Genomic DNA, 14,411 nt, shown 5'->3' with positions numbered 1-14,411 from the left:
AACGCTTTTCAGATGTCCCCAGAGGTAAAAATCCAGGGGGTTTAAGTCCGGTGATCTAGAAGGCCATGCAATAGGGCCTCCACGTCCTATCCAGAGCCTGGGGAAGATGTTGAGGTGTTGGCGAACTGTAATACGGAAGTGGGGTGGTGCTCCATCATGCAGAAACCACATAACCTGTCTTATTGCCAAAGGCACATTCTCCAGCAATCCAGGCAGATCCTCCGTTGAGGCGTTGCAGAATAATAACTGGTCCAAGTATGTGGTTGCCAAGAATCCCTGCCCAAACATTGATGCTGAACCAATGCTGGTGAGACGCTTCAACCATTCCCCAGGGATTTTTTACAGCCCACAGATGAAGATTATGCAGACTGACAGTGCCATTTCTGGTAAAGGTTGCTTCATCAGTAAAGAGGACTGACGACAGAAATCCCATAACTGTGATGGCCTGGTGCAAAAACCATCGATAAAATCCTTCCCGTAGAGGGAAATTCGCTGCTGATTATCCTTGCACTCGTTGCACGTGATAGGGATAATAGCGGTTGTCATGCAGGATACACATAATCGTAGTCTGGCTTGCACCATGTTACATGTAATAATTATCATTCTTGGTCTGTATTGATGATATTTGATTAGAATAATAACAGTAAGTTATTTATTAAATTGACCACCTAATCAATACAATAAGTTATTGTCTTGGATGATTTACATTGATCTATTAACTAAAAATGGTACATGTTTCGCCTAGTATGAAGGCATCATCAGCCATTGTCTTAACCTCGGAATAAAAATAAGCACTCGATTAACATATAATAAGATGAAGTTAATTTTTAAAATCTTGAAGAGACTTAAACTAAAATTAACACTAAAAATAACAATGTTGGGTTTAAAATTTCTTTTTTACAATGTGAATAATTACAAAGGTGAAAGTATTAAAATGATTGACATTGCTATTACAAGTAAAATGGACAAAGCAACAGACTGTGATGAACAAGTAGTAAGATTGCTATAAAATTAAGTTGAGCGATTGGCGGTTACACTTAGACTCTGACGAGAATGATGATCAGTCATATTTATTCAAAAAGTAATATTGAGAAAATAATGTTGAAGGTTAGTCAAGAGATCACTATATTCCTTTCTAGGAGACAAAAGATGAAAGTCATAAGCGTATGGTAGAAATGTAGAACACATTGATGAGAAGATAACAAGTTGTAGATTAAAGGTTGAAGAACAGTGTTAAAATTGGACCTCTGTGGACCATCTCAATTTGATGCGATGTTAAAATGTTGTCAAGAATATGAGTTTATTGACAGTTGAATCATTTGATGAGGTGAAGGTAATGTTGTCAAGAATATGAGTTTATTGACAGTTGAATCATTTGATGAGGTGAAGGTAATGTTGTCAAGAATATGAGTTTATTGACAGTTGAATCATTTGACGAGGTGAAGGTAACTTGTACGTTAAGAATTAAGTGTATTGACAACTGCAGACTTCTTACTACGAGTGGATTCATAACGTACAAGTTACCTTCACCTAGTCAAATGATTCAACTGTCAATAAACTCATATTCTTGACAACATTTTAACATCGCTTCAAATTGAGATGGTCCACAGAGGTCCAATTTTAACACTGTTCTTCAACCTTTAATCTACAACTTATTATCTTCTCATCAATGTGTTCTACATTTCTACCTTATGCTTATGACTTTCATCTTTTGTCTCTTAGAAAGGAATATAGTGATCTCTTGACTAACCTTCAACATTATTTTCTCAATATTACTTTTTGAATAAATATCACTGATCGTCATTCTCGTCAGAGTCTAAGTGTAACTGCCAATCGCTCAACTTAATTTTATAGCAATCTTACTACTTGTTCATCACAGTCTGTTGCTTTGTCCATTTTACTTGTAATAGCAATGTCAATCATTTTAATACTTTCACCTTTGTAATTATTCACATTGTAAAAAAAAAAAAATTTAAACCAACATTGTTATTTTTAATGTTAATTTTAGTTTAAGTCTCTTCAAGATTTTTAAAATTAATTTCATCTTATTATATGTTAATCAAGTGCTTATTTTTATTCCGAGGTTAAGCCAATGGCTGATGATGCCTTCATACTAGGCAAAACATGTACCATTTTTAGTTAATAGATCAATGTAAATCATCGAAGACAATAACTTATTGTATTGATTATGTGGTCAATTTAATAAATAACTTACTGTTATTATTCTAATTGCACCATGTTGTTAGGCCACTTGCCTGGAGCTTGTAATAGGGTTAGTCCCGATGTCCTGTAGAACCTGTTCCTCCAGATCTGGTGAACGCACAGTCCGTCGCCTTCCTACACGTTCGTCTGCCTGAAAGCACCCATGATCACACAAACGCCCAAAAATGGCTTGAAACGTTGTGTGATGTGGTTGGTGTCTGTGAGTGTACTTGTTTAGGTACAGCCGTGCTGCCTCTCGACCGTTTCCATTGGCTAGGCCGCACACAAACACCATCTCGGCTTGTTCCCAATATGAATACCGGACCATTCTGCTTCCGAGAGTATGCTGCTTCAATCACACTATTTGCAACAGAAGAAACACACTGCAAGTAGTCAGAGAAAATTTCATTCATCAGTGCCATCTACCACCGCAACGATGCACTTCCGGACACATGTTCAAAGAATATTTTTTCCTCCATTTCCAGTAAGGAATAAGTCGATTTTATTAATGTTCACCCTGTATATCACTTCTCAGCCATGATTCAACTCCTATTATAATATCTGGTAGGTATATATCTATTAAATTACTTAATTCTATTCCTAACTTTACAATACCTCTACAGTTCAGCACTAACATATTTATGTCATCCCTACATGACTTCCAGATCCCTGTACCCTTATCACCACTCCCTAGACCACCCTGTTTCCATAAATGTACCTCCCTATTACCCTTCCAAACAAATTTCCTAACTTACATGTACCATAGCGGTTTAAGTGAAGGCCATCTAAGCGCAGATCCCTATCTCCTACCCACCCATTACGTCTAGAAAATTCACTCCCAGTTTCCCACATACCCATTCCATAGTCTCATTTAAATCCTCAATCACCCTCCAGTCAGTATCCCTCCTACACAGTACTCCATTGATAACAATCTCTGCTTCCTTAAAATTCACCCGTGCTGCATTTACCAGATCCCACACATCACCAACTATGTTGGTACTTATACCTGCTTGTCTTACGTTGTTGGTACCAACATGAAACACTACCACCTTCTACTTCCCCTCCTCTTTCTCTTCTACTTTCCTCAACATCTGCCTCAACCTAATTCCTGGATAACACTCCAACCTGGTTCCCTTTCCTCCACAAACTTTCCCCACATGTCTAACTATGGAATCCCCCATGAATAGAGCCTCAACCCTACCCACCTCATTTGATCCCCTCCCCTCCTGGTCAGCCCTATCTTTCCTGATAGCTGCAGAAGCTACTTCCTCCTCCCTTTTCTCCTTCCCATGACCCTGTTCCACCTATCTTTTCCTATCCTCTACTCTACATTTCCCTTTCTTACCTTTTCCCTTCCACCTACTTCCACACATCTCAGCAACAGTTCCCTGTTCATCATCTTTCCTCTGTTGTTCTACCTGGAGTGACTCGTACTGATTTCTCACAGACACCTCTCCAGAATTCTGATCCTGAATAGAGCCCTTAGCCTGCAATCTCCTTCCCCTTAGAACATTAAACCACCTGTCCTCTACAATTCCCTCCTTTCCTTCCCCTCCCTCTTTTACACCTACTGTAACCTGTACATTGTTTGAGGGAAGCCTACCTTCCTTCCTGTCTTCTGTGAGAATCCTAATTATTTCCCTCAAACTTTCCAACTCCTCCTTCATACCCCTCAATGCCTCGCAACACCCACAGTTCGTACACTTGCACTCCTTAGCCATTCCTTACTGAAAAGGAAAAATAAAATAACTTATGTGCATTTGCACCTCATTTGCAAATAAAGAGATTTTGATTTGATTTGAATATTGTCTAGGATAGTACTCAAAGATCACACGACAGTAAGGTAATTAATATACGACTACACTACAATACTAAATAGTTGTACTCTATTTTTATCCTATAACACCCTAACAGGATAAAAACTGCTGTTACAGTAATTAATGAATACCGAAAGGAATACACAAGAATTACCCAATTCTAAACTGCAGTTAAGCCTATCTCTAAGCCTGTAATATTTAGGAGGGGAATTCCTCAAGGCAGTATTATTGGACCTTTATGTTTTCTTATATATATAAACTAGCAAGATACCCATGCTTCGCTACGATATTATAATGAAATTTATAACTGAATGCTTAACGTTTTATACCGTATATAATCTGCCTAAATTCACGATCTAACTCGTTTTCAGAGAAAATCCGCCAAAATTCGTGATCGGCCTCTTTTTCTGAGAGATTACAGCAAAGTTTCTCCCATTTTTCAATCTTTCTTTCCAGCAATCTGTTTCGTACTTCCCGAGCTAGGTCCAGGTATTCCACACGGTCAGTTGGGTCTCTAAATCTTTGCCATCTTTTCCTATAAGCATTTTTAATATGGATCAAAATCCTTGAGGAGATCCGGCGTGGAGTGGTCTTGGGTGCTTTGGCAGTACTGAACCCACGGCCGGGCTGCAATCGTAGTCATTACCCGGCCAGGACCCGTTTCCAGCGCGGTCCTCACATTTTTATTACGGTCCAGAACATTATTATTATTATTATTATTATTATTATTATTATTATTATTATTGGTCTGGAACCCACAGCAAGTTGCAAGACCGCTACTTGGTAGGCAAGTGCGCGAGATTTCTGGCGACACGAATGATATACTTCCGTGAATTATTGACCTTATTATAGAGGTGAACACTGGTCATTATCATTCATATCATTTTTTTCAATCAATCAATCACTACTGATCTGCATTTAGGGCAGTCGCCCAGGTGGCAGATTCCCTATCTGTTGTTTTCCTAGCCTTTTCTTAAATGATCGCAAAAAAATTGGAAAATTATTGAACATTTCCCTTGGTAAGTTATTCCAATCCCTAACTCCCCTTCCTATAAACAAATATTTGTCCCAATTTGTCCTCTTGAATTCCAACTTTATCTTCATATTGTGATCTTTCCTACTTTTAAAGACACCAATCAAACTTATTTGTCTACTGATGTCCTCCCACGCCATCCCTCCTCTGACAGCTCGGAACATACCATTTTAAAAAATGTATATAGGAAAATATTTAATATCTATTTCCACCTATTCAATACAATACAAGATGTTGGCATTTAAGTTAAAATATTTTTTTTTAAATGTGAGACATGTTGTGCCTCTTACTGTGAGGCATCTTCAGTCACTATCAAAACCTTTTGTCAGACAACAGGTTGAAATTATCCTAAAATGTGTTTGATAATGATTGTAGGTGAGATAAAAAAAATTACAGTTATTGTAAAAATGTTCATGAATAACTAAAAATCTAATATAATGATGATAGTTATTCATGAACATTTTTACAATAACTGTAAAAAAATGTTATCTCACCTACAATCATTATCAAAAACATTTTAGGATAATTTCAACCTGTTATCTGACAAAATAAAAGGTTTTGATAGTGACTGAAGATGCCTCACAGTAAGAGGCAAAACATGTCTCACATTTAAAAAAAATGTTTTACCTTAAATGCAAACATCTTGTATTGTATTGAATAGGTGGAAATAAATATTAAATATTTTCCTATATACATTTTATGACACTTTCAATACAGACAAAAAATGAATTTCATCACTTGTAACATACCATTTAATCGAGCAGCTCATCTCCTTTCTCCCAAATCTTCCCAGCCCAAACTTTGCAACATTTTGTAACGCTACTCTTTTGTCGGAAATCACCCAGAACAAATCTAGCTGCTTTTCTCTGGATTTTTTCCAGTTCTTGAATCAAGTAATCCTGGTGAGGGTCCCATACACTGGAACCATACTCTGGTTGGGGGGGTCTTACCAGAGACTTATATGCCCTCTCCTTTACATCCTTACTACAACCCCTAAATACCCTCATAACCATGTGCAGAGATCTGTACCCTTTATAAACAATCATATTTATGTGATTACCCCAATGAAGGTCTTTTCTTATATTAACACCTAGGTACTTACAATGATCCCCAAAAGGAACTTTCACCCCATCAACGCAGTAATTAAAACTGAGAGGACTTTTCCTATTTGTCAAACTCACAATCTGACTTTTAACCCTGTTTATCATCATACCATTGTCCACCGTCCATCTCACAACACTATCAAGGTCACCCTGCAGCCACTCACAATCTTGTAACTTATTTATTACTCTGTACAGAATAACATCATCTGCAAACGGTCTTATCTCTGATTCCACTTCTTTACACATATCATTGATATATATATAAGAAAACATAAAGGTCCAATAATACTGCCTTGAGGAATATCCCCATTAATTATTACAGGGTCAGATAAAGCTTTGCCTACTCTTCTCTGAGTTCTATTTTCTAGAAATATAGCCACCCATTCAGTCACTCTTTTTTCTAGTCCAATTGCACTCATTTTTTCCACTAGTCTTGCATGATCTACCCTATCAAATGCCTTAGATAGGTCAATCGCAATACAGTCCATTTGGCCTCCTGAATCCAGAATATCTGCTATATCTTGCTGAAATCCTACAAGCTGAGCTTCAGTCAAATAACCTTTCCTAAACCCAAACTGCCTTCTGTCAAACCAGTTATTAATTATGCAAACATGTGTAATATAATCAGAAAGAATGCTTTCCCAAAGCTTACATACAATGCATGTCAAACTGACTGGCCTGTAATGTTCAGCTTTATGTCTATCACCCTTTCCTTTATACACAGGGGCTACTATAGCAACTCACCATTCATTTGGTATAGCTCCTACAACCAAACAATAATCACATAAGTATTTCAGATATGGTACTATATCCCAACCCATTGCCTTTAGATATCCCCAGAATGTTATCAATTCCAGCTGCTTTTCTAGTTTTCAACTTTTGTAACTTGCTGTATATGTCATTGTTATCATAGGTAAATTTTAATACTTCTTTAGTGTTACTCACATCCCCTATCTGGACATTATCCTTGTAACCAACAATCTTTACAAACTGCTGACTGAATACTTCTGCCTTTTGAAGATCCTCACATACACCCTCCCCTTGTTCATTAATGATTCCTGGAATGTCCTTCTTTGAACCTGTTTCTGCCTTAAAGTACCTATACATACTCTTCCATTTTTTACTAAAATTTGTATGACCACCAATTATGCTTGCCATCATGTTATCCTTAGCTGCCTTCTTTGCTAGATTCAATTTCCTAGTAAGCTCCTTCAATTCTCCTTACTTCCATAACCATTCTAACTCTATTTCTTTCCAGTCTGCACCTCCTTCTTATTTCAAATGTGTTTAAATTTTTATTTAATGCCAGGAGACTCTACTGTAATCTAATTTATTTACTCCAAAGGAAAAGATGATTCTTTAAAACGAAGCCAGGAAAGATTAAAAATGATCAGTTTATGATCAGAATAAATAATAATAATAATAATAATAATAATAATAATAATAATAATAATAATAATAATAATAATAATAATAATAATTGTATGGCTTCAGCTACCGTGTGCAGACATTTCATATTGACGCCATCTGGCTGCCTGCTCGTTAATTTTGACGTTCCGTTTTACTCTATGCCCACTAGATGGCCGACTGAGTAAACCGAAACTCTCTTGCGCGTCTGTGGCTGAGATTTAATTAATTTTGCCAGGTAAACACCAAATGTGTTACCAGAGATCTTTTACATGCCAACATCGTACGACATGGAGTGTCGAATGGATTTTTTTCTGCACTTCAAAAATCCGACCACCTCTGCCGGGTTTGAACCCACTATCTTGGGATCCAGAGGCCGACACTCTACCACTGATCCACTGAGGCAGATATCAGAATAAGAACATTATGGTCTCAACTCCTCCACCCCACTGCCGTTAAGTTGATTTCCCCACCCCCACAAAAAAAAAGAAGGCGATTTCTTATGTTTAAAGGAGACTCCAAACACCAATGTTCAGGTCTATTACCTTCAGTTCTGAGATAAAAGTATCCCCATAAAATTAATTAACTTTTTTTTTAACTTCCTTTCACACTCCCCCCACAAGTGAATTTCCTGTTAAAAATACCAATTATCACGACTCTACATCTTCAGTTTTTGAGATATGTGTCCACATAAAAGGAATTCACTCCTTTTCAACCCGCCTCCCAAAATGATTTCGCCCAGAAACACATTTTTCTTTGATTTTAAAGGAGATCCAAATATCGATTTTTATGTCTGTAACAACTTTAGTTTTTATTCAATTAATTCAATTAATTTTTCAATTTTTCACCCCCCGCACCCCTTCCATTGGATTTTCCGAGAATACGTGTTTGTTTAATTTTAAAGCAGATTCCAAATACAAATTTTCACGTCTGCAAAATCTTTCGTTTTTGAGATAATAGTATCCTCACAGAAATAATTCAACTAATTTTTCATTTTCTCTCCTCCCCTTAGGCGGATTTCCGAAAACAAAAAGTACGTATTCCTTTATTTTTAAAGGAAATTCCAAATACCAAATTTCTCGTCTGTAACATCTTCAGCTTTTGAGATATCAGTATCCAAATTAAAAGAATTCAACCCCATTTTCAGTCACTTTTACCCCTCGACCCAAGTGGTTTTCCAGAAAACAAAAAATACATGTTTCTTTATTTTCAATAGAGATAAAAATACTGTTTTTCACTTTGGTAACATGTTAAGTTTTTGAGACATACTGTAGAAATGCTCATTTTAAAATTTCACCCCCTTTTTAGTTCCCCTTAAGTCGAGTTTCGAAAAACAAATCACCTATGCTTCCTCACTTTTACATGAGATTCCAAATACCACTTTTTACGTCTGTAACATTTTACGTTTCTGAGATATACTGTACATATAGTCTTTCTAAAAATTCACCCCAATTTGTCACTCCTGTTTAACCCCCATTAATTAGATTTTCCAAAAACAAAAAGTGTTTCTTTATTTTCAAAGGAGATCCCAAATACCAATTTTCAGGTCTGTAATCTGTTTCTGAGATATAGGTATCCTCATTTAAGGCATTCAACCCCTTTTCGCCCCTCCTATTGGGATTTTCCGAAAACAAAACAAGTACATGTTTCTTTATTTTTAATGAAGATTCTAAATACCAATATTTACATCTGTACACTTTCAAAGTTTTGAGATATAGATACACTCATTTTAAAAATTCCCCCTCACCCCCACCCTTTTCACCCTCCCATTAATTGGATTTTCCAAAAAAAAAAAAAAAATGTTTCTTTATTTTTTTAAAAAGATCAAAAGTACCAATTTTCAGGTCGGTAATATCTTCAGTTACTGAGTTATAAGTACTGGCATCCTGATTACAGGCATTCAACCCATTTTTCACCCTTTTTTCACCCCTCCTATTAGGTTTTTCCAAAAACAAAAAAATACATATTTCCTTATTTTTAAAGATGATTCTAAATACCAATTTTTACATCTGTAAACTTTTAAAGTTTTGAGATATAGATACACTCATTGTAAAATTTCACCCCCCCCCCCCTTTTCACCCCCTTAGTGATGGAATATCCAAATATCCTCTCTTAGCAAGCACCTACATCTTAATATGAATGTATCTCCAAAATTTCATTTCTTTATGTCCAGTAGTTTTGGCTCGGCAATGATAAATCTGTCAGTCAGTCAGGACAAGTTATTTTATATATATAGATGATATGAGTAAAGAAGTGTAATCAGATGTAAGGCTTTCTGCAGATGATGTTATTCTGTATAGAGTAATAAATAAGTTACAAGATTGTGAGCAACTGCAACATGAACTCAATAATGTAGTGAGATGGACAGTAGGCAATGGTATGTTGATAAACGGGGTTAAAAGTCAGGTTGTGAGTTTAACAAATAGGAAAGGTTCTCTCAGTTTTAATTGCTGTGTTGATTGGGTGAAAGTTCCTTTTGGGGATCATTGTAAGTATCTAGGTGTTAATATAAGGAAAGATCTTCATTGGGGTAATCACATAAATGGGATTGTTTATAAAGGGTACAGATCTCTGCACATGGTTAGGAGGGTGTTTAGGGGATGTAGTAAGTATGTAAAGGAGAGGGCATATAAGTCTCTGGTAAGACCCCAACTAGAGTATGGTTCCAGTGTATGGGACCCTCACCAGGACTACTTGAGTCAAGAACTGGAAAAAATCCAAAGAAAAGCAGCTCGATTTGTTCTGGGTGATTTCCAACAAAAGAGTAGCGTTACAAAAATGTTGCAAAGTTTGGGCTGGGAAGAACTGGGAGGAAGAAGAAGAGCTGCTCAACTAAGTGATATGTACCAATATAAATGATCCATTATTGGGCATTATAAATTTTCCAGCCAATTCATTCCTGGTTGCCAGCATTTCACCCCATGGCTAAGTTGGGCTCATCAGTTGGTACATAGCACACCCACCAAGATGCATGGCTAGTGCATACCGTGGAGGCCACTGAATAGGCTATTTGGAGCCACTAGCAGTGCCAATGCACTATGAGAGACTTTGTCTCATTACCAAAAATTGATGCCTGCTTGGTGTGTTTCGAGCTGTCAGTGGAGAGATGACGTGGAATGACATTAGCAGACGAATAAGTTTGAGTGGCGTCTTTAAAAGTAGGAAAGATCACAATATGAAGATAAAGTTGGAATTCAAGAGGACAAATTGGGGCAAATGTAATTTATAGGAAGGGAGGGATTGTAATAACTTACCAAGGGAGATGTTGAATAAATTTCCAATTTCTTTGAAATGAAATGAAATGAAATGAAATGAAATGAAATGAAATGAAATGGCATATGGCTTTTAGTGGCGGGAGTGTCCTAGGATATGTTCGGCTCACCAGGTGCAGGTCTTTTGATTTGACGCCCATAGGCGAACTGCGCGTCGTGATGAGGATGAAATGATGATGAAGACGACACATACACCCAGCCCCCGTGCCAGCGAAATTAGCCAATTATGATTAAAATTCCCGACCCTGCCGGGAATCGAACCCGGGACCATTGTGACCAAAGGCCAACACGCTAACCATTTAGCCATGGGGCCGGACTCCAATTTCTTTTAAATCATTTAAGAAAAGGCTATGAAAACAATGGATAGGGAATCTGTTACCTGGGTGACTGCCCTAAATGCAGATCAGGATTGATTGATTGATTCATTCATTCATTCATTATTAGGTCTTTTACATCCATGGGTGGAGTACTATAAACATGTTCTTTAAGTGACCCCACAAATAAAAAAATAAAAATCTAGTCGAATAAGGTCCGGGGAATGTAGAGGCCAGAATATTGAACCTCCATGACCAATCTATTTCCCTGGAAACGCTTTATTTAACCACTTACACAGAGTCATTCCAAAGTGTGGCGGTGCACCATCATGCTGAAACTATACCTGTCGCCGAACACAAAGTGGAACGTTTTCTAAAACGTCAGGCAAAGTATTGCCTGGAAATATACGATAGCGGGGTGCATTCAACTTATCTGGCAATAGGTAAGGTCCTAAAAGCACACCTCGCACGATTCCAGCCCACAGGTTTATGCCAAAGCATGCTTGAAAGCCACATTCATGGGCGATGTGTGGGTTGTGGTCAGACCAATAATGGCTGTTGTGATGGTTGAAAGTACCTTCCCGAGTGAAGGTACATTCGTCACTCCATATCACATTCTTTATAAAATGTTCGTTATCTTCAACTTGTTGCAAAAGCCATTCACAGAACTGTACTCGTTGAATGCAGTCTTCTGGCCGCTGGCGTTGAGTTAGCGTGTAATGATATGGATGCAGGGTTTGAGATATCTGGAACTGCCTTGCAATATCACGGGTACTTCGCCTAGGTGACTGATGAACAGGGTCAAGAATATCGTCCTCTGTTTGTGGAATACGTCTAGTCTTTGGACGACCTCTGTCCACTACTTGTGGACGAAGATTACTCGTTTGCCGCAGGCATTGCTCAAGGCGACGAAAAACATACTTATCGGGATAGCACCTCCGAGGGTACTGTGCTGCATACTCACGAGCAGCAGCAGAAGCTTGGTTATCAGATGCACCCAACACTAAAAGCATATCGACGTATTCGCCGTTTGTGTACTCCATCAGGAAGCCGCCCTCCATGCATTTGACATGACCAGTTATGGTTGTGCACTGTGTGGTTAGTCGACTCATGCATTCTGTTGAATGGAACACACTGTCGTGTGGTCGACTATTGTCATGTGACAACAGGATGTCATGCTTACAAACACAGTTACACGACGGGAACTGGGGACCTGACATCACACACACAAAAGAAAAAACAACCTCACGTAGATTCGAGCCGTAGCTCCACAGTGCATGTGGATTTGATAACCCAGCCGTCTACTCAGTGAGCTGCGACGGCGGATATGGTAGAACGGGATGATACACGTTTCTCTTTTACATTCCGATGCGCTGCAGGATGTGACAGTGTTGCCAGCTTCTCGTTTTCGACTCGTTTTCCAAGAGCACCAGATCCGATTTGGCTATAGAAACTTTTGTCTTGCAATGGGATGAGGAATCTCATGCCAACCTCCAAGTGCAGCATTTTTTGCACCCTGTATATTAATACAGTGTATTTTTAACCCCTATCTAATAATGTTTTTTTACTGGTACGTTGCAGTATAATATTTATATTTAACCTGTGTGTTCGACAGACTGAAGAGCTTTTAAGATATATTTCCTTTAGGTGGGTGGCTTGTTTGATATTTAAAGGTAAATTTCTTTTATCATCAATAATTTTTCTTTATGAAGTTGTCAATATGTAAGAAGGAATTGTATTGTAAAGATGGCTATTAATAAACAACATTCATGTGCAATGTCATTCAGAAAACAACTTTTAAGCCTCTGCAGAAACAGTATACGATGGCATGGAAAATAAGCATGATGCATCAATTTGATATTACGCAACTTACTTGAGATATATGGTCATGAATTCCTCCCTTGGCCATCATCTTCAGGGTATAAACACACATCTCTAGAGCTTTCTTTCCAGCTTCAGATGTTGGACTGCGAGAGTAAACATGAAACAAAAAGTTCAAGTTGCAAGGTTGAGGAAATTTTGGTGCATCTCCAAAGCCACCAAAATTTGGTTCAAAATTCTGGGCCAATTGCTGAGAACATTTGTCGGCACACTCTTTCCCAGGCACAGTTGCTGAAGGGCTGACAGCAGCAGTCATTCGCAAGACCTCAGTTATCTTAGCTCCTGACTCTGCAAATTTCTGTCTGTTTTCACGCCACTAAAATAAAACATTCCAAAGATTAGATTTTAAAATACTGAATTTCATGACATGATGTAATCAAGTTCTCACATGTATTATTTATCTCTAATGAACACCATATCCAGTTATTGTTACTTTCTAACAGAAGTAACGAAAATCAATTGGTTATCAATTAGATTACTTGCTCCATCATTTTGGATTTGCGGACATGATTATTTAGTTCAGATTTTATTTGGAATTAGCATATTCAGGTATAGAATTCCTGCAATATCTAACTGGATATGACATTCCAATAGGTACAAAAAATTAAGCAATTACATACAACAAAAGCACTATACACTAGAAAAAGTATAATGTTTTAAGAGACATTTTTATTTATCAGTTCAACATAAGCAACAACCAATGTTCACTCAGAGTGCATTAGACTAATGGATGCATCATAAGAGCTTTTGGATCAAAGAAAGTAAACCCGATGACTACCTAGAGGGTTCATTAATTACAGACTACATCTCCTCAAACTTGCTGACCCTCCTACATTACATTGACCCTTTCCCAGCATTAACTGCTTAAAAGTGTCAAGGTAATTATTCACTTATAAGGGTCATCTAAGTTCGCTTGTTTATTACAGATTACGACAACTGCATATAAGCGCCAGAAGTTTACTGATAATTCTGACATCCATTAGCCTTATTTTGGGACAAAGTACTACATTTTATTTCCATGGAATATCGTATTCCACATAGAATTCATGTGGCCGTGCACACGTTTTCCATGTGGTCAGCATTCGATGCAATATGGCTTCCATGCTAAAACCCCGAGTGTAAACAAACAAAGTAATTTAGTAGTGATATTGAGCGAATGTTCTTGTTTTGCAGTGAAAGTGAGGACAAAAGTGATAATTACTCTTCCAAATCGAGTGATGAATTCCACGAAGACAAACATAACATGAAGAAATCTAAGACGTTCAGACTGACTGGGTTAGGTTTGGAGAGCTGTGCAGCAGATTTGATTTTACGGGCAATATAGTGGGATTCATGTTAACTTTGGGGATAATCCTGAATCAATGACAATATATTGAACCCTT

At 37.6% G+C, this 14,411-nt stretch overlaps 1 protein-coding gene across 4 annotated transcripts in view; it reads right to left on the bottom strand.

The window, feature by feature from the left end:
• The window catches only part of LOC136876530 (spermatogenesis-associated protein 20), a 496,029-nt gene that overhangs the window by 405,837 nt on the left and 75,781 nt on the right, over positions 1-14,411 (bottom strand). For all 4 annotated transcript variants that reach the window (XM_067150561.2, XM_067150558.2, XM_067150559.2 and 1 more), the window contains exon 5: positions 13,022-13,345. In XM_067150561.2, the coding sequence (XP_067006662.1) occupies positions 13,022-13,345 (324 nt within the window). The remainder of the gene's footprint in view (positions 1-13,021; positions 13,346-14,411) is intronic.

This window comes from Anabrus simplex, chromosome 6, assembly GCF_040414725.1.
Source record: "Anabrus simplex isolate iqAnaSimp1 chromosome 6, ASM4041472v1, whole genome shotgun sequence".
Lineage (NCBI taxonomy): Eukaryota > Metazoa > Arthropoda > Insecta > Orthoptera > Tettigoniidae > Anabrus > Anabrus simplex.
The sequence above is the reverse complement of the archived record's forward strand: the minus strand, read 5'-3'. Positions and strand labels throughout refer to the sequence as shown.